General features: G+C 38.4%; 1 protein-coding gene across 1 annotated transcript; it reads right to left on the bottom strand.

Moving 5' to 3' along the window:
- Positions 1 to 12,301: 12,301 nt before the first annotated feature.
- Positions 12,302 to 24,922, bottom strand: LOC124170414. The gene is made up of 6 exons (XM_046549135.1): positions 24,814 to 24,922; positions 23,889 to 24,056; positions 23,087 to 23,200; positions 21,875 to 22,003; positions 18,248 to 18,373; positions 12,302 to 12,388 (listed from the first exon to the last, which is right to left on the bottom strand). Exons 1-6 carry the CDS (start codon positions 24,868 to 24,870, stop codon positions 12,302 to 12,304), a joined length of 681 nt encoding a protein of 226 aa, XP_046405091.1. The 5' UTR covers positions 24,871 to 24,922.
- Between the last annotated feature and the right edge of the window lie 264 nt (positions 24,923 to 25,186).

A 25,186-nucleotide genomic window follows, 5' to 3' on the forward strand; every position in this document is an offset into this window, starting at 1 on the left:
CTCAATCCCTCCCCTCCCTCTCCTATTCGCATTCGCTCTCTGAGTTTGGGTGCTCTTCCGGAGATTAATCAATACATGGATTGAAAATATGAGGACCCCAAGTCTGGACCAGTCACCGGAAAATATCTTCATTCGCGTAACGACGAAATATTTTTCTGGCAGGATGCTCGCGCAATTTTCTTACACATTTAACTCACGATTCCTAGGCATCTTCCGACAGTTACCCAATTGGTAGAAGAGCCGACACGATCACATCTGCACCATGAATCAATACTATGCATTGTGGGAGTCAATGTAGCGTCTTTTATAAGATAGACTTCTGCACCATTCTTTGCCCCCACTTATTTTTAACGAAGTCAGAGGTTTAAAAACTTTACAACAAACGCCCAGAGAACCCTATATTACCGTTATAGTACCAGGATAAAACAAATCTGCAGTGCTTTGAAGGTTGCGAAAGACAACATCACGGATATCAATTATTTTATTCAACCAAGTTTAATTCTTCCCTAAAAAAAGTTTTATCGCTAACAAGCCCGCAATCTTCTCCCATCGAAATAAGCAAATTTCATATTCACAAATAAACAAGCTCAAGTTTTGCCTCCTCATCTCCGATTAATTGAAACAAATCTCTTGAAATTCGTTCGAATTCCTTTTTCTCGGGTCAACGTTTTTCCCTTTTCACTCCGGCAGTTCTCTACGCGAAAAATCAAAACTTTAAAACTCTTGTTGAATAATCGTTGTTGTGTGGTTGTCACGAATTAATGAATCACAAGATTTATAGTTATCCAAACTCTTGAACTTCCTTACGAGATCACTACAAATCACAAAAAATATTACCAATAGAGTATTTGTCAATTGGCGAAGGGCATCGACAGAAAACGTTTAACTGAAGAGTTCCAAACAGTTTCAACCGAAACTTGGAAAGGGTTAAAAAATATGATTAATCTATGGGGACCTGGGTCTTCCCCATTTTAACTTGAAGAGGTATGGTTGGACCGCATAGTAAGAAATGTGATATATTTGAATTTTGTGCGGATTTGCATTCTAGCGGCGGACCTACAATCAAACCTATCCAAGTGAAATTAGAGGGAGGGTAAAAACCACATCTCTTAACACTAAAAAGACCGGAGGTGGTCAATTAACCGTTCGCGATTTTGTTTCGCGCAATTTTTTGTTATTTTCCGACCGATAACGCTGAGATTTTTTGACTTTTGACATTTCGGAACAATTAATCAGAAAACGAAATTTTTTGTGTGGAAAAAAATCATGTCTAGAGAAATGTCATCTTTTACCTAGGATGACCCCGAGCAGTAAATTGAACGTTTTTTTTTTATTTTATACCGTAAATTAGCTCTCTTTGCCGATCCTTGGTGTCAGTTTCATCAAATATCATATCGTGCGCTTCAACACACACGAATCCTACTCAAGTTTGATTATCATGTCTTTACGTATGACTTTACAGTTCCTGTGAACACATAAGCGAAAGCAAAGTATGTGTCGTCGTAAAGAATCACCACTAAGTCCACCAGGCATTCTTTGGGCAGTGATAACCATTCATTCAGCTGAAATTTATTGTTGCGTTCGTGCGTAGCAGCTGCCAACAATGCCAGGTGCCGTCTGACATATAAAAAAACACGGATATTTCCAACCACCTCCCCGTCAACTTGTTCGCTTTCACTCCGTCTTTCTTTCCCATGATCGTTCCTTCTTCTATTTTTTTCCTTCACTATTCCTCCGTTCTGCACGTCCCATTGATATTTTCTACAACGCGCTCATTGAACATGTTTAAATATATTTCTGGGTCAATCGGTTCTCCCTATGCCTCTCTCATTGTCCCTTTGCGCTTGGTCTCTAGAAGATATCTTACTGAGAGGTTTCAGTTTAATCACAATCTCAGAGGATAGATAAAATGGAATACATTCCGAAGCCTTTTTTTCTACCTCCTTGAGATTCAAATACGCGTCTCATTCTACAACTTAGGTCACATCATCTAAGCGGTGCCTCTTTACTGTCTCGTAGTCTACCAAGGCGTTCTTGATTCATTCAAGATTCGAGTTTGTACAGAGTTTTTTTGTCATAGGGCGACGACAGTTTCTTCTGAATCCCACTGGGCGTCTTTAGAAGTGCCGACATTGGCATTTTGCATCTCCTTTGTGCCACTTTTTCTGACCCAGAAAAATTCATCGCCTTTTTTATTTAAATGGGCAAAAGTTAATGTATTTCGATGTTCCAGGAAATTTATTTCATTTAAACACTAATAAATGTATCCTAAATGCATATTTGAATGCCGTGAAAGTAATCACAATATTTGCAAACGTGCTAAGAGAGTTAAGAACATACATACCTTGAGACCAACTGTGTATTGCTTCATTTGATGCTTTCTTTTTTATATCTTCTTAAATATATATATTTTAACCCAGAAAAATTCAGCAAAAAACGTGTTCTGAAATGCTACTTCAGTTTTTAAACATATCACGTATTATTTTTTAACTATACTAGTGATAAACATTTTTATTTTACAGAAATGTTTTTGATGTGATTAATATTTTTTGTAAAGTAAACACTAAATCTGACCGTGAAACTAATCAGAACATAAAAAGTAACCAAAACACTTCTACCCTCGTTGCGTAAAAATATTAAAAGGAAACGAATGAGAGAGCGCAAGAAAAGGGCGAACGATCAATTGACCGCTGGCAGTCATTATAGGTATGCGGCTTGCCCCGGACATTCTAGTGTTAACACGTGTATTTTACTTGCAGTCAAACTGCCTCCAGTGTAGCATCAAGTCAAGTTGGGTGGTGCACCAATGCGAAACAGCAGAATGTCCCGACTATGGACAGCTTCCCACTTCCCTTGGGTGCAGCAGGTGTTCAAGTAACGGGTCTCCTGCCACTTCGGATCGGAAGGAAGGAAAGCCAACGGTGGGTTTTCCCAATAGTAGTGCAAGCAGCATGTCGTCTTTACATCAAAAGATTACCAAAAGGTGATTAAAGTCGTGCATGCATGCGATGAAAGAAAAAAACTTTCCTCCTCCTCTCCCTGCGTCGGAAAAGCGCTTAACATCAATCGAGCAATACAAATAATTTATCGTTACATTTAAGAAGTTTGGATAGTGATAAAATAGAAAATAATATATAAAATGTTTGACTTCTTTTGATAAGTGAATGGACGATCTACGTCTGTTGAACAGTTGAAAGAGAACAAATTCCCCACGGCCGTACTCTTCGGTGGGCAAAGTGGGGGTTGGGAAGTATGTGTGTGTGTGTATTCGCGGAAATTTTTTCCTTAGAGCAAATCTGCAAGGTGAGTGTTTGTGCTGCGCGATTGTTTGGTTTCACGATGATTTAGCTTGATTTCCGCTTATTACCCCCCCTGTCAGCCTTTTAACTTCCCAACCCCCTCCCCACTTTGCCCACCAAAGAGTACGGCCTTGTGGAATTTGTTCTCTTTCAAATTAACTTCTTACTTTTTTAATCTTTTCAATGAAATATAGGAAGACACATTTGACCACGAGACTACTCTGCGCTGATGCCTGCGTGTTGACGCTCGTGCGTACGGCGGATACGCACGAAGATAGCTGTTATTCGTTCACTTGCAAAAACTTGCAGCTGCTTTTCTTCACCTTATTTCTTTACAATACTGTTCTTTCTTGCCACGAACTTAGTTTTCCGCGCAAATCGACGTCACTTTTTTATAACTCAACATGTATGCGATCTTTTTCGAAAACATTTACTCCCTTTCACTCACTCCTGCAGCAGTCGTCACCATCCCTAAAAGGTTGATATCTAGATTTTATAATAGCATATTGCCTATATGCATATAGTACGAAGTTGTTTTGACCAAAATTATTGGCAGAGTAAGGTAAAAAATTATATATGAAGCAATTTTCGAACAAAGAAAAACAGAAAAAGCACGTTTCCGTTAAAAAAGTGCAACAGTTATGCAATATATCTAAGTTAAAAAAATTTTCATAAAAAAGGAAGCATTAAGTGTGGTACCCCAGACATATCGCAACCTAACTCTCATAGTAAAAGAGGGATTTAAAAAGTCCATAACTATTTTTGTCAACATTTTTCTGGATCCGCACCGCTGTGCGGCGCTCTCTCCCACCATTTCAATTTCCCGATGTGTTTTGCATTCCTCTCCCTTCTACTCCCTGTTGAGCCCCACCTAACGCGTCGTTACCCTGTGTCGATTCCCGACCCTTCCTTCACCACAGACACTCGCTAATCCCTCAATGGGACACCGAAACTCTCTAACCCATTCATGCTCTCTCCCATTTTTCTTTTCCAAATTCATTAGGTTTTTGTCTGCCCTTTCTTAACCTCGCCCTCTTTGATGAGCTCTTCGTCCTCCCCTATTCAGTAATATTAACATTTTGTCCAAAGACCTGTCCACGGATAACATTTAATTGCCTTCTTTAATTGTGCCCCTTTAAGTTTCACAATGTGGCTCAGTACCACGTCTTCCGACAAAATACCATTGGCGATATTAAATCTCAATTTTGCCTATTTTCCAGTACCGCATTGAGGGAGGCAGCAGTACCTTGTCAAACGAATCATTATAGACGCATATTATTAGCATGCTGAATATGAAAACCCCACCAACCTCCATTCGATATTCGAGCATATGTCTTCTCACAATTTCGTCATAATCCGTGGTGGTTGAGCGAACATTTTCGTGACGCTATTAACTTGAAAGCCTATTCGTTTAGTGTATGAATATATATTTATAGGGCCCGAGGCCCCCCTGAAAATTCCCTCCGTCTTCCGCCAGGCATTCACACTTCGATCTCTGACGTACATTAGACCGTTTCATTACCTGTTCACAGCTCCATGTTGTAAAACTGTTTTAGTGGTAATGATGAAAGCCAAGTAGAAGAGAAGATCGATGGATTCGTGGAGGACGCAGATCGCCAAGCTTGAAAGAACCCCTCTTATAGGACCCTGCCGCAAGGTCCCGATACCGCATGCTGGTAGGAGAGACTATTCTCTCAGTCCGAGGCGAAAATCGTCTTCCCTCAGCCGGAGGCCTTGGAGGCGGACGGAGATTTAGGAAGAGGGGAGGCAGGGAAGGAAGGGGGAGAAGAGAGAGAACTAGAACGACTTTGAACGATGGATCTCTTGCCACTTGCTCGCAACTCCGGGGCCATTTATCGGCTCTTTCAGAATTAAAACAGTCAATACGATTCCCTCCTATGACGTTAGTCCTCTATTATACTTACTTTATACTTTAGATCTCTCTTAATCAATCGTACACTATCATTAACTTGACATTTTCATAAAAATTACATAGAAGCAGTACATGAAGTAACATCGAACAGACAAACATAATTTAATCATACAATTAGAATCAATGCCACAGAAAATTATTCTTGAGACTAAGTGCCTCAAACTTTTATCAAAAGTGTTAAAATGAATGGCCTTTATATAAATGCAGCGTTACGTCGTTAAATCTTGGAGATTGTCAAGAAATCAGCACTTAAGAAACAATTGTCAAAATATTTACGAGATATTTTCAATCAATATCTATTTTAAGTACAAGTATTCAAAATCAGATTTATTACAGAAAACAACGGTGATAACTAATGATCCCATAGGAAACATTACCAAACTAAGTACCAGTGTATAATTTTTCTAAAATAACCCATGTCAGTCGCGCCATTCATCCACCACGAGCGCCCGAGCAAAAGAGAGGGCAGGATGATGCAGGATTTCCGGAGGCAGGATTTTCCGGAGGCCGGACTCTCCGGAGACGTGAGTTACCGAGACTTCGCCGAGTCGAAGGGCCTTTGCGCGATAATCCTTGGCGCGAAAAGTCCTTAGCGGGAGAAGTTCTGCGGATAAGTTCGGAGGAAGTTCGAAAAAATTTCTGGGGGGATACGAGAAATTTAGGGGAGGGGTACACTGAAAAATGCCACATAAATTTATACACATTACTACCATTAATAATAGCAGTTAACGATAAAGGAATAATTTATTTGACCCTAGTAAACATAGTAGAGTAAATTTCCTTGAACATTTAGAAATTAGGTCACAGACCTAATTGAATATTATTGTATTATTTTAACATTATAAGGAAATTCGTTCATTTACCCCATGCCGATATCGTGGTAATGAGAATTTTTATCGTGATGACTAATTAACAGTAATTAATTAGACTACTAAGGCCTAACACTGAGTTTTAAAATGAGAGAAAACATAAATCTATTGAGAGAGTCTTCACAATCAATGCAACGATAAGGCTTCTGTCCTATGTACACGCATGTGTAAGACAAGGTTTCTTTTGGTAGCATAAGACTTTTCACATTCATTGCATGAATAAGATTTCTCCTTAGTATGAGTCTGCAAGTGACGGACAAGGTTGCCCCTAAAAGAGAAAGACTTTTCACATTCACCGCAGGAATAAGATTTTTCCTTTGTATGAATCCTCATGTGACAGACAAGGTTGCCCCTTACAGAGAAAGACTTTTCACATTCACCGCAGGAATAAGGTTTCTCCTTTGTGTGAATCCTCATGTGACAGACAAGGTTGCTCCTCACAGAGAAAGACTTTTCACATTCACCGCAGGAATAAGGTTTCTCCTTTGAATGAGTCCGAATGTGATCGACAAGGTGACTCTTTCGAGAGAACGACTTTTCACATTCACCGCAGGAATAAGGTTTCTCCTTCGTATGGGTCCGAATGTGATAGATTAGGTGAATCTTTTGAGAAAAAGACTTTTCACATTCACCGCAGGAATAAGGTTTCTCCTTTGTATGAATCCTCATGTGACGGAGAAGGTTGCTCCTATCAGAGAAAGACTTTTCACATTCACCGCAGGAATAGGGGTTTTCCTTTGTGTGAATCCTCATGTGACAGACAAGGTTGCTCCTCACAGAGAAAGACTTTTCACATTCACCGCAGGAATAAGGTTTCTCCTTTGTATGAGTCCGAATGTGTTGGATTAGGTGACTCTTTTGAGAGAAAGACTTTTCACATTCATCGCAGAAATAAGGTGTCTCATTCGTATGAGTCTGAATGTGATATATAAGTTGACTATTTCGAGTGAAAGACTTTTCACATTCACCGCAGGAGTAAGGTTTCTTCTTTGTATGAGTCCAAGTGTGACGGACAAGGTCAGTCTTTTGAGAGAAAGACTTTTCACATTCACCGCAGGTATAAGGTTTCTCCTTTGTATGAGTCAGAATGTGACGGACAATGGCACTCTTTCGAGTGAAAGACTTTTCACACTCACCGCAGGAATAAGGTTTCTTTGTTGTGTGTGGACTATCTATGCATGATTTCCCATCTACAATGAAGTTTCTCCTCACTTCCCTTACATTTTTCCTCTCCCTTGTTCCTCCAAAGTTTGCCTTAAGAATACCTTGCCTTATTTTAATTCTTCTTCCTTTCCCTGACTTTGATGCTCTAATTTTTGGTTCAATGAGAGCAAACAAAGCTGAGGCTCTTTCAGAAGCTGCGATACCTAGAAAGGAATTTCACGTTTAAGATAAGTTAAGTCAGACATGTAATCTATGATTCTATGACCTAATTTGTAATAACCATTACACAGATATCTAAGTTGCAACTTTAACCGATCTTTTGGTTCAATGACATGCACATACCAACTGTTGCAATTCATTTTTTACGGTTGTTTCCTAACATGTGTTCACAAATTGAGTGGCACTGCTGCTCAGAGAAATTCAGTAAGGTATTACATACTAACCTCAAATATCCACTTCAGAAAACACCCCAGTGCACAATTACATGCAAAATGGCACTAGAGCATCCTAATGAAAAAAATATACCTAGCAGTTATATGCAAAATCACATAAAAATTATACAAACTTCTCATATCCACCCTCAATGAGGGTGATGCCCTTTATTTCATTGTACCTACATTAAAAATTTGGATGAAACAATAGCCTTGAAAACTTAGCTAACAAGAATAAGTAAGCATGGGCTGGTCGCTTACTGTCATTAATCTCCAGAGCCAGAACTTCTACACACAAGGAAATATAATAGAGTTTTGCCTATTTTTAGCCAAATTAGTTTTTCCCCATATTTCACTTCTTCCATGAATATGTGTTTGACCTAATAAAGCACAGTTTCTATGACAACAACAAATTGAATTGGATGGGGTATGTATCAACGCAAAATCTTCCCATTATTTCAAAACTGAACCAAACCGTGTCCTCATTTCAACATGTTCCATGTTAACTTTGTCTATTAATACCGCATAATTGATGAGAGGGTTGCAATCTCATGCTTTGGATTCTTTGCAAGTGTTTTTTGGTAATTATTTTCTATTAACCAATCTTAAAGGACAAAATTGTTAGGTAAAGTACAGGGGAGTTCCCAAAGGAATGCACATTAGGGCGGATCGCAAAAATCGATTTTTTTTTCAAATCCATCTGGCCCAATGAAAAAAACGTTGTGGGACCGATCAAAAATAAGGCCTGAAAAATTTGAGACCTCTACGTGAACCCCTGACCCTCGCTCAAATGCAATTTAGGGGGGGAAGGTCAAAATTCGAAAAATATAAAATTTTATGGTCTTTCCCTATAGATTTTGCCGAGTTACTGCCCCTATAGGGCAAAACTTTCGTGCATTTTGACGTATCTGCCACCGTTTAGCCACAAAATGCCTAATTTGAGTCCGCGCCCGCGAAGAAAATATTACAACGCCCGCGCAGCGTCGCGGATACAAGAGCTGCTAGCCGATCCCGTCCCCTCCCCGCTCGCTTCTCCCCCTCCCATGCCTCGAATGCAGCAAAATTCATCTCGCGTGTACTGCTAGGAGGGCGATTATCTTTGATAATATAAATCGGAAGATGGTAGAAGGTAAAAAACGGTGCGTAGTGAGACGACTTGTCCCTTATTTGGCGCCTCGTCGGCGTTAAACAAATCGATGTTACCAACTTTTAGAGAAGTGATGAAATATTATTAGATCTGCGAACGCAGGAAAGGAGCCTGCGGTCTACGAAGATGCCTCTCGAGTGGCTATAAAGGTGTGCGAACTATGGTGACGCGCTTCTCTTCTATTGTGAATGTGACTAAATGGATTAAACGGTACCACAGGAAGTACTATAACTTACGGAAACTTAAAATAGGCCAAAAGTAGGGTTTTATTGAAGTATAAAACTCACACAATTTTAAAGGAACATTTTTAATTATGCGATATTTTTGCGTGTAAGTGTAAGGATGAGAGCATACGTTTCCCCCAATGAAGAAGTAGTTTGAAAGACAAGCTGACGAAAAGAAAGATGACGGCTGCTGAATCGAATCCTAAAGAAACTCAACAACTGAGGAAAAAAAAGGGAATAATCGGAGATCGATGAGTCAACATCGTCAATTCTTGTACGGGAAAATAGTACCAAAAATTTTCTTCATCAATTCATTCGAAGAAAATGAAATTAGCCGAGTTGTATCTCTATTTTCCTCATAAAATAAACATTAAGGACTATAAACTCAAATTGGAACTTCTTCGGGGAAAATGCGTCTGCCAACTGTGATAGAGGTATATGCAAGAACCAAGCAAAGCAATGATCGTTCCCGCAACTTTAGCCGACGCAAAAGTCATAACTTCGTAAGATACATCAAAGCTAGTGTACCAGAATCACTTACGTACACAGAAAACGATGCTACCTACTGACAAATCGCTGTCGAGTTTACAAAATTATCCGAATATTTAGAAAATGTTCATCAGATTTAATACATGCCTATGCTCATCTTCACCAGTGGAAAGACTATTTTCACTTGCTGGGTTTATCCATACCCCTGTGAGGGGAGCTCTGTCAGACAAACTTTTTGAAAAACTTGTATTCCTCAAGGGGAATAATTCATTCATAGAGAGCAACATTTGATAATTTTTATAGTGAAAAATCTCGTTTCCTTACAAGTGTATTTTGTATTCTAAAAAGTATTTAAAGTACTATTTTGTATTTCAAATACAGAAGTCCAAGGTTTTTGGTATTTTGCATTTCAAATACTCCTCGGCCTGTATTTTGCCCAGCCCTGCCTACTGTGGATAAAAAAGAGAGGTTTCATCAAAGGGCTCCATTTTATTGGAACGAAAGACTATACTCTTGTCTGATAAAAAAGGCAAGAGGACTTATCAATACAAGTTTAGAGGGGAATGTGTGGTGTTACTTGAAGAAACAGGGTCCCACTTTTGGAGGTTTCCCCCCCCCCCCCCCCCGTCGGAGGATTAGCAAAAGTTATAAAATCTGCGATTATCGATTCCTTTCGGAGTGAAAAGTAGATGCACAAAATTAAAAAAGGAGGCATCATCCCTTTGCTATAAGCATAATTCCAACATCCCTTGCAGTGTGGGCGAACTCATCTCGGGATTTCCACCGGGTTAATTTTTCATTTCAATCTCCGACTTGGGGCTCATCCTAAGAGATAAATTTTGTTGAATCCCGAAGAGAGTTTACCCACATCATTCGTCGGGAAAGCATTAAATCCGTATTTCATCCCTTACAGTGGTCTATTTGCTAATTGCACTATGCTGACTTGGATTTGCGACATAACCATTGGGAGGGTAATCTAGGGACCCAATTTGCGTTGATGCAAGGATGCGTTTGGCGACAAATCCGAGATTTTTTTAATTGCTGGATTTTAATATCGACGTAAAGGACTACACGCTGATGATATATTGGAGAGAGACTCCGGTTCCTTCGGCTATATCTGAGATTAGCGCTATGGAAATTAAAAATCTATTTGTGAACGTCCAAATTTGAAGTTAAATATTCTTTTTATTAAACATCATGCAGACGAAATATTCGTCAAAGAATTCACCAAAAGTTTGTTGAAAGCAGCGAAAGACGAGGAATGACACTGATATAAGAAATACAGACTGGAAAGCAGATACTTGAGTAATTCTTTCGTGATTGTTCCTCACCGGACGATGCTGAAACATCAAATATTAGTAAGACTAACGAAGAACGACGCACTTGGTGTGAATTTTGGTGCATTTGGGGCGTGGAAGAGGCGAGCGGGGAGGGGACGCGAGCGGCCTTCACCCAAAATCCATTTAGACACAGCTGTCGGACAATACCGGAATAGAAATGTATATCCTAAGTTCCCACACCTTATAGCCACTCGAAAGGCGTCTTCATAGACCGCAGGCTCCTTTCCTGCGTTCGCAGATCTAATAATATTTCATCACTTCTCTAAACGTTGGTAACATCGATTTGTTTAACGCCGACGAGGCGCCAAATAAGGGACAAGTCGTCTCACTACGCACCGTTTTTTACCTTCTACCATCTTCCGATTTATATTATCAAAGATAATCGCCCTCCTAGCAGTACACGCGAGATGAATTTTGCTGCATTCGAGGCATGGGAGGGGGAGAAGCGAGCGGGGAGGGGACGGGATCGGCTAGCAGCTCTTGTATCCGCGACGCTGCGCGGGCGTTGTAATATTTTCTTCGCGGGCGCGGACTCAAATTAGGCATTTTGTGGCTAAACGGTGGCAGATACGTCAAAATGCACGAAATTTTTGTCCTAAAGGGGCAGTAACTCGGCAAAATCTATAGGGAAAGACCATAAAAGTTTATATTTTTCGAATTTTGACCTTCCCCCCCTAAATTGCATTTGAGCGAGGGTCGGGTTCACGTAGAGGTCTCAAATTTTTCAGGCCTTATTTTTGATCGGTCCCACAACGTTTTTTTCATTGGGCCAGATGGATTTGAAAAAAATCGATTTTTGCGATCCGCCCTAATGCACATGACTCCAAATATTGCTTTAACATTAAGAAAATTTTGATAGAAATTTGCCAACCAGATTAAAATATCAATCAGAACTGTTAACATAAACTAAAGAAAGTATATAAGGATGACAAACTCAGATGCTACATCCTTCACAAGTGGAGTGTCCAAAAACCTGGTCGAAGAACTCAACCAAATTTTGTTGTGTTATAGTCCATTGTGAGTTGTCCTCGAATCAGCCTCCATATGGGGTTACATTTATAACCAATATTATAAGCTAAAAATCCAGTTAAACATTTGCTGGTCAAATGTATTCATGTATAAGAGCCACTCTGCAAAGGGTGAGCATTAGTCTAGTGCTTAAGGTTTCCAGTTGTCACCTAGAGGACCTGGTGTCGATCCACGCATAAAAATAAAATTTTCAGCGAAATTTATTGAAATATTGAACAAATGACAGGTTTCAGTAAAAAAGAAAGTAGAATGAAAGTACGAAAAAATTTCATGTGTGAATTGCAAAATTTGATTGAATTCCGATATCCAGTTTTGGGACATTTGCCTAGACAGAATTAGTTACAAGCCTTTTCTGTGAAGAGTCATTTTCAAGCACTTAAGAGCACTCACCCACTGCCTCCGTCATAGACTCCATGGCCATTGTCTGATTCTGAATCAGCTCTCCGTTCTCTGTAGAAGTAGGCTGAAAGTAAGCATCAAAATATGAATGGATAAGGAATTGGAACTATCCCAGCAGGTGATTAAATACAACTAATTCTTAAACCATATAAACTCACATATCATATTATATTGTCAATGTGAACAAGAAGTAAATAAATAATATTTATTATAAAATATGTATTCTCTATGATTGACAGCAAATGCAAATAAATCTGATTTTCCTTCCTTTCAAAATGACAAAAATCATAAACAGCAGTGGATACCTAATCCAATTGAGTCTGTGGTCTACACCCATTACATTCCGTCTTGACTTCCAAACCAAAAATTGTATTTATTTATTTATACATGTATTTATCCTGTGAATTGAGCACTCTCAGAAATCGCATTAGCTGGCATGACATACCTTGTCACTCGCAAACACATTGTCTACATATCGATACCATTTTATGCTTTTTTAATAAGGACGTATAACAGAGACCTGAAGTTTTTCGAAAATTATCGATACAAATGTCGGCTAAGATGGGGGACAAAGGTGACCCCATAGCTACGCTATCTAATTGTTTGTAATGCCTGCCAATGAAGAAAAAACTTTTGATTTTTGCACAACTTCGGGAGTTCCCAAAGTTCACTTGTCACTGGATATGGTGTATCTGACTTGATGAGGGTGATTCCCACTAAATACACTAACAGGTTTGCAAGTCCATCGTTACAATAAATGACTATAAAGAAATAGTCAAGTTTTTATTTCTTCAACTCCCGCAATGAATGATCACCACCAAGTTTCAGCAAGCACTATCAATTTTATTAATATTACACTTCATTTAATTCAATACCATTATTAGATATGATTTATAGGTAAAAAGATTTTACTTAGTAAAACATAAGTCAAATGCATGCAACAACAAAAAAAAACAATCAACTTGTCTTGTGATATGAATGCACCTCCAACAACTCACTTAGGCTGAAGTAACTTAAACCACACAAAGGAGTATCATTTTATACTTGAACTGTCATTTTATACTTTAACTCATGTCTCGGAGGAGAATATATCATGCTTTGAAGCAAAACGTTCTTTACTTTTGTTGCCATATGAAAGTCTCTTGTTTTACACTATTGTGTAATTGCAGACATGAATACATCTCCACCATGTTGAGTTAGTTACCCATGAACTTGGGCAAAGGAGATGAGCTTTTACAAGAAGTATTCTTTGAGTATAAGCAGAAGAATAAGATATATGAAAGTAGATACAGAGCATAAGAAGTTTAATAGTATGCATAGGGCAATGTTGTCAAGTTTTAATCAATTAGGCTACTTAAAAACCTGTGTAGAAAGTATGTATGTATCAAGTTCAATCATTAACGATACCTGAAATTCAGGATGTCTCCCAAACATCACTATCATCAATAAATTAAACTGAATTATGTAAATTTCATTGCAGCAGCATTATTCTCCTCCAAATATCCTTTTATGTGCATAGCATAAGAAGTTAAATAGTTTATTGTAAGGTAGCAAGTTTGAATCGATTGGGAAACTAAAAAACCAGTGTAGAAAGTATATAACAAGCTCAGTCATTTACACACGGGCAACTTGAGCCCTGTGGGCTAACTTGAGCCCAAATACTGAAAATGATGTTCGGTTCTCTGTGAGCTCTCAACTTCGGCAAAGCGATGTAGTTCAGTGCTTTGCTGGTAGGCATAGGCAGTAGGTACACAATAGATCGAATCTAGGAGGCTTGGAAAGACACCACTGAGAGCAGTATTGGTTAATTAACCCACAGACGAGTTTGTTTTTTATAACACTTAGCAAACTTTCATCTGTAAAACAACCGGAGTAGCCTATAACTGGATATGATTGTATATCTTTCACATGAAGGCTGTTGCTGAAGGAAATTTAGGCCTTTTCATGACCTGACTCATTTACTGGTACTGTTTGTTGTTAAGTACAACTTGTACACATTATCAAAAAACAGATCACTTGAGCCCGTGAGCACAGGGTAGGGATATATCTACTCTGAGCCGTGGGCTCAAGTAATTTATTACCTCTTTTAATGTTCTTTAGTGTATGAGGGGTTTCCACTCAAGTTCCCCGCACAAATTTTGTCACATTTTAAATGTTTAAGGACTGGGCCACCAATTACCCACTTATAATTCTTAAGAAACAATATGGGAAGAAGGTGGTCATTGGAGACAATCTTACTTCACAACTCATAATCAACGTAATTCAATTCTGTGATATACCCTTCATTTTTCTTCCCCCTAATTCATCCCACTTCACTCAACCACTGGATGTGGTGTACTTTTGGCACTCAAATGAAGTGGAAGGGCATTATTCACTGTAGGAAATATTTAATTCTCATGAAATGATCGGTTCTTCCAAAGAATGAGTCCTAAATGCTGTTGCGAGCTGTTTTAGAAGAAATAGGAAAGCAACCTTTAGGCAGGCTGAAAGAAAGTTGGAGTAGTGCTTACAGAAGACAATCAGATTACAAGCCATTTGCCAAATCAAGAAAATTCAAAGCCAATGCAGATTTGTCTATGATTAGGAATACATTTCTTCAAGGACTGCAAGATAAGAGATGAGAGATTGTGACACTACCCACTACGTGGAAGAAATACTCATACGTCACCTAGCTAGAGTATAATAGATAAGGTTAACTGCATGGAGCCCATAATCTATGTTTGGAGTTGGACCAAAACCAATGATATCTTGCCATACAAAGGGTCCAGCAGGTTAGGATTGTGAAAAGTGCCCCCAGATATTTTGAAAAATTGCAGGCTCGGATTCTCACAATTTCTGGCTTGCTGGCATGCACAAAATAATGAGAGCTTACTATGTACATAGATTATAAATTTCACAAAAAATTAATCCATTAAAAAATAAATGAAGAAAAATACACAGAAATACATGAAATTATTGCCCAAATACCTTTGCTTTAAGCACACTACTGGCAAGTGAAATGAAACCCAAATCAATCAAATTTACCCAAAACAAATGACATCTAAAAATAATAAAAAAATGAAACAAGAATCTTCACTTATAGTGAATCTCTGGAATGAGTACAAAAACGAATGAAGTGACTACACCAACATTAATCCAAAAACTATCCAATAGTACATTCTGTCTGAAACACCAAAGTATACACTCAGTCACGGGGAAAACAGGAGGGCCATCAGAATAAAAACTACAAGGGAAAAAATTTTCCAGGGCAACAAGACTTCTTCACAATTAGTTCTTCTATTCTTGATTGGAGGATATAGGGGAATTCTTTGTTAAACTTTTTACCTTGGGAGGTGGATGTAATATGGGATAACAGTTTTACTTATTGACTCTCGGTCATGGATGGGTATGACCTCCTTGGCTGGCTCCTGTCCGAGTTGCTGCATCTTCATTCACCATGGGCTGAGAGAATATTAAATTATGGGCATGGTGGGTTGACTTTATTCCTCTTGGTGCAGGAAATCTACCCTTCTGTTCTTCCATTTCCTCTTCTTCACCACTATTCACTTCTCGGTCTAACCTCCACAATTCTCTTCCCTCCCTACTTCACCTCCATGTGACAGACAAGATGCCTTCAGCTCTCCAGCATAGCATTCGGCCACAATACGAATCCCGTGTAAATGTGTCTTCTCCTACTGATATTTGTCTGGGCTTTACAACCTAGAGAGGGTTAGTATTCTGGGATTGTGGCAGGTGGAAGAAACCCTGGAAGAAGCGGGTCTTCTTAAAATCCTCACCATGGGCAGGGGGTGTTGCTGAAACATGTTCTCATATCGTAGAGGGAGAAGGTGCAGATTCTGTCATTCTCCATTTGCTGCTCACAGGTGTTGTTTCGAGGGAGGGGATTGGAAAAAGTGTGGACCTTTTCACTGGCCACGCACACAACATGGAAATAACCACAAAATCAGGAAAGCGGGGAATCGTTGGGGAAGGGAGAAACGCTTTACACTCCATTCAGGCTTCAATGCACACACACGCATACTCACACATGATATTGCATAAGTTCTCCTTCCTTAGAGCGCACCATTTTTAAATTATCCATGAAACATGGCAAGAGGCATTGGTTAAAATATGTTCGGCCATTTTTGAAAATAATGATTTTCAATTGTTTCAATACCTGGACTCAAGAAGCCCATATTTACATTATTTGAAATTCAGGATTTATCCCAAACATCACTTTCAATCATTAATTTAATTGAATTTGAATTTCGTGCATACCTCAGTGGTATCAGTCTCCAGGGGAGATTCTTTCTTGGCCAAAGCTAGAAATAGCTTTGAGTAAACCAAAAAATAACGATTCCTATTTATAACATAGATACATATCTACAAAGCACCCTATAATATTCACTTTTGCAATATTCACATGTTAAAAGCTTTTGTATGACATTTATATGCACTAATTTGTACAATAATCTATCATAGTGCTCGAAAAAAACACTCATCTTATCAAGAAAATGTAGGATTAATATCAAGTAAAAAATCGCGTCTAATTTGTGAATAAATATTTTTGATCTAATGCATGAATGTATGACTGAGACTTAGGTGTAACTTGAATTGCTTCAAGATTTTGTTGCCATTATGAGTCTTTACTTTAATTTATCTTCTACACATGCAAAAAGTGTTTGTACTCTGTGGATTATATCCGCTAGATGTGCTACTTATGAAAATTCTTATTAGTCTTTGCAAATATAGATAAACATTCAATTTTCAGTGCACCATATCGTTAGCTCACCCTACTGCAATGCCTGCACTTATTACCAACCTTGAATTCCCAATTGAATTCTGTAGTGAGCAAGGCAATAAATAGCTAAGGAGTATAAAGGAGGAATTTATAGCATGCGAACAATAACTGCAAGTTTTCCTCATTCCACTGCCTATCTAACCTTAAGTGCAGTGGATATAATACCCTTATTTTGGTACAAGAAGTAAGGCAAAAATGATCGTAAACATGCTATTCTGATAGCATTTTGATTTTTGGTGCTTTTTTTAGGGGAACATAATGGATAGTAACTGTATTAAATGTTTATAATTTTTAAGCACACAAACATTAGTTTTTAAGAGAACAATCTCGATAATTTTAAGGTTTACCAATGCATGTGACTCAACAGTGTATGCAACCACCTCACATTCACTGATCTCCCTAAAAAGTGATGTATCTTTGAAAAAAATCTCAGTTGTTCTTATTGGGTGTAAAACTTGATAATGGAGTGTCCTGGGAGTAACATCTGCAGAAGCTCGGCAGAAAAAATGAAGTCTACTGCCTTTTTGATTCTATCAGAAAAACTGTAGGTACATATAAAACCATTATTGTCAACTTATTATGGTGAATTCTACTTGCATGCGATGTTCAGTATCCTCTTCTGGGGCCCCAGACCCAATTATAAAATAATTTTCAAAATTCAAAAGAGGATACCGCAACTCTTAGGTAAAATGCCTTCTTACACACCATGTCACCCTCTACTTCAAAAATTGAGTACATTACCCCACCCCTATGTGTTTATGTATGCAGCACTTGTTTGTGCAAAAAGTTATATATTTATAATTATGCAACAAATGACAATTAACATTTTTAATTAAATAGGAATGCTTCAAGCCTCCACCAAACATTTAAAAGAACAAAAACTTGACTTTTGCCCCTAAGTACATGGGCCTGTTGTTACTTAATAAGTTTCCACAGGAAGTCAGGTGAGTAAAGACTATGTCCCTCTTCAATTGCAAGATTGATTAGTTATTTTGAAACACTTTTTTATTCTATGGACGAATTTCTTCATATAAACTTTTTTTTCTTTCTTAATTTGTAGTTTTTGTATCTTACTCTCTCATTGAAAAGTCCTATATTTGTACAAACAAATCACTAGACCAATGAAAATATTGTTATTATTACCTGATCAGAGGCTTGGAGCACCAGTTCGTTTGTGGTGCCATCAGTGATATTATTGTGTGCATCTCGTCCTTCATCATCACTGCTCTGATCTGCTTTTACAGAAGGGGACCCTGTTTTTATGCCACTCTGAAAGAAAGACAATAAACACTTAATTGTAGTGTTTGAACCAATTGGTACCAGAAATGAAAAGATCACAACAAAAACATGAATTACAGGTGCATGCATAAATCAATAATTCCCTAAAAAGCTATTCTGACCTCAAAGAAGAAGGAAGGAAAAATTTATTGACTAACAAAATATGGCCCATTAAGTTACCTTACCATTTCAATTAGCCATAGGAAAACCTTCCTTAGAAGGAAGAACAAATTTATCAGCAATATTTTGAGACATGATGGTCTCATGACATCCTTCATTGACAACCAAGAATCTTCGCCTACATGAGCAGAAAGAGCACAGAAATGTTGATTTCATCTGTTAAAGAAAGCTCCATCTTCCATCTAAACCCTCGTCAAACATGAAATTTAGGCAGTCTAATAAATACTGAAGTTACTCATGAAATCACATGCTGAGATGTTTTATAAAGAGACAGAGAAGCTCCATTTTCAGTCAACAAATAAAATTATAAGTTAACTCAGTTACCATTTACCAAGTGTAAAAAGATGTAAGGAAACATGGGAAAACCTAAGGACCTTTTTGGAAAAAAACCACTGCAGGAAAACGCCCACACAAGAAGGGGGGTGAAAAAAACTGAAAACCTACTAATAAAGAGCTAATATAAACCTAGGTATCAATAAATGCAAGAAACTACAACGAAATATCACAGCATACCTGGAACGAAAAAGGAAATTAGATGAAGCCAGAGGAGATAAGAGTTGAATCTTTCCTACTGTTTCCATGATGTTACCTGTCTCATTGCTGTTCTCAAAGAAGTTTTACGTGTAGCTCCTTTTTGAAGCACCCAGTGAAGATGATTTACGTAGCCGTTAGTCAATGTTAAATCTGATGCTTTCCGAGAGAATATATTCGAAAAATGCAATTCGGGCTTCCAGCTGGGTGGTCTCCCTCCATTCTGCCGACGTTTCGAAAAATGAGTCGGGTTCCATCATCATCCTGTTAGCCCTGAGGTTGGAACCCGACCCGTGTTCCAAAACGTCAGCAGGTTGGAGGGAGTCCACTCGGTTGAAAGCCCAAATAGTCTTTTTCGGGTAGTCAATGCTGTTCCATTTGCGACATGCAGTAACAATGAATGATTTATTGAATCTGACTGTCCGGTGGTAAGGTATCTAACGATTTGATTGTTGGATCCTTCTCCCTCATAGAATGGTCCTCCAAGATGGTTAGAACATTATTATCGCAAGCTTGGTTTCGCTAATAGTAGGACCTGCTCAGAAAATCAGCTCCCAGAAAAAAATTTATCTCTCCCAGCAACCAACCTGATTTGCCAACATCCAATACTCTTTTCAGAGATGGTAAAGGACAAATCCTGAGTGCCCCTTATAATTTCCTCTATACAGTTCTCACCACATCCAAATCTGCTATAGTAAGAGTGTGCCTTATATAAATTATTTTTTGGGAACAAGTTCTGTTTGGCAAATATGGCTAGAAATTGCATCATCACCTGATTTATGCAACCAACTGCAACCAGCACAACCCAATTTTTTATTCACCACCAATGACTTTGCTCATTTTGAACTTTTTCACCAGGGAAACATGATTCAAATCATTGGGGGTATTCTGTCACACTGTATTCGGTGATCAAATGTTCATAACATCACCATCACTTGTAAAATTTTGAAATCCCAGATGGGTGTTGGGGTTCGCCCACGAGTAAAATACGCTGATGATTCGGATGGAAATGACGGTTAGCCACCTTACAATGCAGAAATAACAGTTTATTATAGCATTAAAAAAGAATTGTTGAACAATGAGAGGACCAAGTTATAACAACAAGTGTGCGAGTACAGAATGCTACATTAGGTAGAATGAATTTCACTTATTTCCCTTCCATATGGATCAAGTTTCTCAATGGAGTGAAGCGTGGGCGTTGACAACAGCAGAAAAGTCAACTGTGGAAGCATTGGAAATGTGGTGCTACCAATAAATGATGAAGATAAAATGGATCGAATGTGAATGTAACGAGGAAGTGCTACGAAGAGTGGGAGAAAAGAGGTCTTCTAAAAACCATTAGCAGAAGATGGAACTACTTAGTTGGCAACATTATGAGACGCAATGGCCTGATGACATCAACAGTAGAAGGACTGGTGGAAGGGAAGAAGGGTAAGGAATGGCCTTGAATGAATTTCATAGGGCAGGTCATTAAGGATGTATAGTAGAAGGAATATGTCACCTAAAAATGTCTAGCAGATAAGAGATCTGCATCAAACCAATGTTAGGATTGTTGACTAGTGATGATGATTCTTCCTATTGCTTTGTGGTGATCAAAAGTGAGCAAGGTACACATATCTGTGCTCACTAACGTGGGAAGTGCCCTGACGTCAGAGCCCTCACTGGTTCAGTGAGCAATGATGAGCAATCACCGTGGCTGTATGCCCCCAATCTGTTCAGTACCATGAAAGATTTTTTTCAAGAACAACACATAGGGTTCCCACTCTAACTAAATTATAAAATTAACAGTATTTTTGGCATCCACGATCTAAATATTGTCGAATTCATGGTGTGACTATAAGCCATTTTAGGCAGAAATATTGATCAAGTAACAATCACAAGCCTCAAATTTACTAAAAATTTAACTAACACAACAGATACTGCAGATGCAAATGTCTCATAAAATTACCTATCATTAGCTAAATTCAATGCTGTCTTAAAGTTGTGAGTTGGAAAATGGAGGGAGCAGGGAAGTTAAGAAGTGTCTGGAATTTCACCAGGGTCTCCCAGATTTGGTGCAGGATTATGGCCAATGTGTCGTCATGGCACATGGACCAATACTTGTGCTTCGAATGTACGTGTGCAGATAAATGCATTACTGACCTTGAAATATAATCAACATATCAATTTTTCTTTTGATCTGTCAATCCTAGTTGTACAATGAAGTGTGAGAGATTTTTTCATGTTTTATGACAAAATTCACAGCTTATTCACGGTTTTCAAGGTTGTGTGGGAGCCCTGGACATATCTCTATTTTAGTTAGAAATAAAAACTTTTAGGAATATGATTCCCCTAATCTCCCATGAAAAAGTAATCAGAATCAGAGTGGAAATGTTAGAAAGGCTTCAAAATTTACAGCTGCAGAAAAGTTCAGAGTGGAAGCTTTGGAATGTGTTGCTCGTTGACCATAAAGAAATTGGTAAAGTAGCAAGGAAGTATGTAGCAGAATGGGAGAAAAGAAGTCTTCTGACAACCTTAACTTTATCGCCCACATAATGAGATATGATGTCCTCAAAGACAATTGACATACAAAGAAAAGGAGAGGTGGACAGGAAGAAGGGAAAGGAATGGCTCTGCATGTTTTTCACAGGCCAGGTTATCAAGGATATAAAAAAAGAAGACCATATGCATGAAAAGATAAGCAGATGTTAGACCGGAATTGAGGGCTGTATGAAACCAATTTTAGTTTTGTTAAATTATGATGTTGATGCAGTACAAAATAAAGTTCATTAATAGTATTACCTGATCAAAAGAGTCTTGATGTATCAGTTTGCTTGAGACACCATCAGTGCAATCATTGAGTATATGTCCTTCATCATCGCTAGTCAAATCTTCTTTAACATAAGAGCACTTGTATCTTACCGGATCACTCTATTGGAAAGAGGGACAACGATGGATACCCATTTTAATCAATTGGTATACAAATAAAAAGTGATCATGAACAAAGCTGGAATTACATGGTCTCTGCAGAAAATAAATTATTCCTGATGAATGATTTTGGCTTCTTTGTAGAAAACAGATTAACTTAATGAACCGTTGTGATTCCACCAATAAAGGCCTTAAACCTTGCCATATAATCTAATAATAGACATAGTACGAAGGAGAAACAACTTTATTGGGAAAATCTGGGAAATTAATAGCTTTTTAAGTTGTGAACCTCCCCGATCATTAAAATTAATTTCCAAAAGGGAACAAGGCCAAGAGCACTGACTTCTGAAAAAATAGATAAAAATCTAAGAATAAGCAAAATCTTGATCTTTCATTAAAAGTGGAAGGGTTTCAAGACTATGAACAACAGCAGCAGAAAATTCAGTCAGAGTATATAAAAATCAGTCCACATCTCTAAAAATTTATATCTTTTGGCAATCAACTTGCATTGCAAACGTCAAACACCCCATTCAAAAATGGCAAAGAAGGTTGAATCCCTAGCCTACACTATAAATTCCTCTTCACTTTCATCACAAAATCCAAATCTGCAACATTTTGATTCCTATGAACATCAATCCCTCATAAGGAATGCAAGTTATGTAGTTGAATTTGGCTAGCAGCTACATCATGATGTCACGGTCAATCTGTTTCACTGTACCTAAGTCAAAAGTACTCAGTTTAACTCTCAATTCCTAACATCCCCCCTTCCACTCCATGGTAAACGGAAGTGAAACTGTGTTTGTGTGATCACATAACAAATGACTGCTCAGTGTCGAGATGACAGAGAGCTTACTTGCACAGAGAGCAAAGTCGAGTGGTCAGTTTGGCAAAATACACCAAATCAGTTCATTACATTTTATTTTAATGATTCAAAGATGAAACTTCTTCTGTAGTGGTTCATGACTGTTGTTGGCAAAGGCGAGGAAAATGGTGTAGGTTCCTGCTTAGGGGTGTTGGGAATAATCTATAAAGGAATGGCAATGTGCCATAGGTAAATTAAATTACATTTGGCAAAAGTACACTCACCAGGTCATCAGTGGCCAATGGGTCAGAGGCATCACTTCCAGCTGGATCGGTCGTGTACAGCATGGGATTATTCTCCTCGCTGAGGTGATCTTCGTTCTCATCTTTTATATGAAACTAGAAAAGGATAATGGGCATCACTCAATAAAAGCAAAATATTAATAACCTCATTTGATAATGAAAACTCCTCTTTTAATTGGCACCACTCCAGATGGGCAAAATACTCGTGAGATTCTTGCAGCTCACAGATCAAAGTCTAGAATATAAATGTCCAAATAGGGAGAGGGAGCTAGATGACCAAGAGCACATTGAATGAGAGTTATGGTGACTTACAGTAGGGGCATAACAGTGGGAACGATAGGTCGAGGTTCCAGTGCACATTGAATTTTTCATCTTTTCTTTACCCAGGCTTATAAAGAGGTGTCAAAAAAATTTATGCTAATTCCGTAGTAGAATTAAAGGAGGAAGATAACTGGAACAAATACGAGGGCAATCATGAGACAGTATAGTTTTAGCCACTACCAATGGCTACTCCGCAGGATAAGAGGCACTTTTTTCAACAGATTAGAAGTGATGTACAACTAATATTGACTTGCATGAATAAGGATTTGTGTGGTATGGCTTTTTGCCTCATAGATTACAACTGGACCAGTCCAACAACTGAAGGTTGCATAATGGTGAGCGACTTCCCATAAAAATACTTATATTCACGACAGACAAGCCCTCTTTCTTCAAGCAACCAAGAACTTTCTACAACTGAAGGTGGTTCACTTAAGGTTTCACTGAGTATAAGAATAAAACTTACCAACTTGTCATCCCTGGGTAGAAGGCAATCTGGCACAGGGATGTATATTTCAGTGGTTTGGGCTGAGCATGTGGGCTGTGAATTGTTTTCAATCTCGTCTTGAATGCAGTCCGTAGTCTCCACACAAGGCCCCAAATTGTCATCAACTGCCCCTCCTCCTTCAAAACTCTGCAGACAAAGCCACAGTGATAAACAAATTATCTCCTCAAAAACACTAGAAGAGAATAATGGGCATCAATCAATAAAGGCAAAACAATAATTCCCTCAATCGATAATGAAAACTCCTGTGTTATGTGAGACCATTGCAGCTGGCCAAAATACTCGTGAGATTCTTGCGACTCACATATCAAACTCCAGCATTTAAACGCTCAACTAGGGAGGGGAGATCTACGCCACCAACATCACATGCTTAGAATGAGAGTATTGGCCACTTACAGCAAGGGCACAACGGTGGGAACGACATATCGAGGTTCCACAGTACATTGAATTGTCTGCATCATTTCTTCACCTAGGCTTATAAAAAGGATCCACAATATTTTATGCTGGTTCCTCCGTTGAAGCAATGGAGGGCGATGGCTTGAACAAATAGAGGGCAATCATGTGGCAGCCTTGTTATAGCCACCACTAATGGCTTGAACAGAGATTTGACAAGGGTATCCAAAATTATACTCTACGGGATAGGAGACATTTCTGTCAACAGATTATCAATGCTGTACAACTGCTATTGACCTGCATGAAAAAACATTTGTGAGGTTCCACTTCCTGCCTCATGTGTCACTACTAGAAAGAACTACATCTGAAGGTTTCATTATGCCAGTGACTTCCCACCAAAATTCTTAAATTTATAACAGACACACCCTCGAGAAATTTGTAAAACTGAAGGTGATTAGACTCAGTTTTCACTATGAATGAGAATATAACTTACCAAATTATCATCCCTGGGCAATAAGCAGTCTTGCACAGGAATGTATACTTCAGTCATTTGGGCTGAGGATGCAAACTCTGAAGTGTTTTCAATGATATCTTGAATGCAGTCCTTAGTCTCCACACAAGGCTCTGACTCCTCATCATCTGCCCCTCCTCCTTCAAAACTCTGCAGAAAAAGTAACAGGGATAAACCTTTATCTCTTCAAACACACATATATGGGATACTCAAAGCATTTAGAAGAAGAATGTTACACATATTGCCTCTGTTATCATATCAAAATAGTCTGGTCTGTGCATGCCTGTTAATCAAATACTGAAAAGCTACAGCGCAAACTGAAAAAAAAATTAACAGGAAGATTTCTGATATTCCA

Source organism: Ischnura elegans, chromosome 13 (genome assembly GCF_921293095.1).
Source record: "Ischnura elegans chromosome 13, ioIscEleg1.1, whole genome shotgun sequence".
Lineage (NCBI taxonomy): Eukaryota > Metazoa > Arthropoda > Insecta > Odonata > Coenagrionidae > Ischnura > Ischnura elegans.

Coding starts and splice junctions, on each gene's coding strand:
- LOC124170414 (XM_046549135.1), bottom strand. CDS start 24,870: ATGACTGAAGTATACATTCCTGTGCAAGACTGCTTATTGCCCAGGGAT. Junction 24,057..24,813: donor TGCCCAGGGATGATAATTTG/GTAAGTTATATT, acceptor CTTTGTCTGCAG/AGTTTTGAAGGAGGAGGGGC. Junction 18,374..21,874: donor ATCAAGACTCTTTTGATCAG/GTAATACTATTA, acceptor TCTTTCTTTCAG/AGTGGCATAAAAACAGGGTC.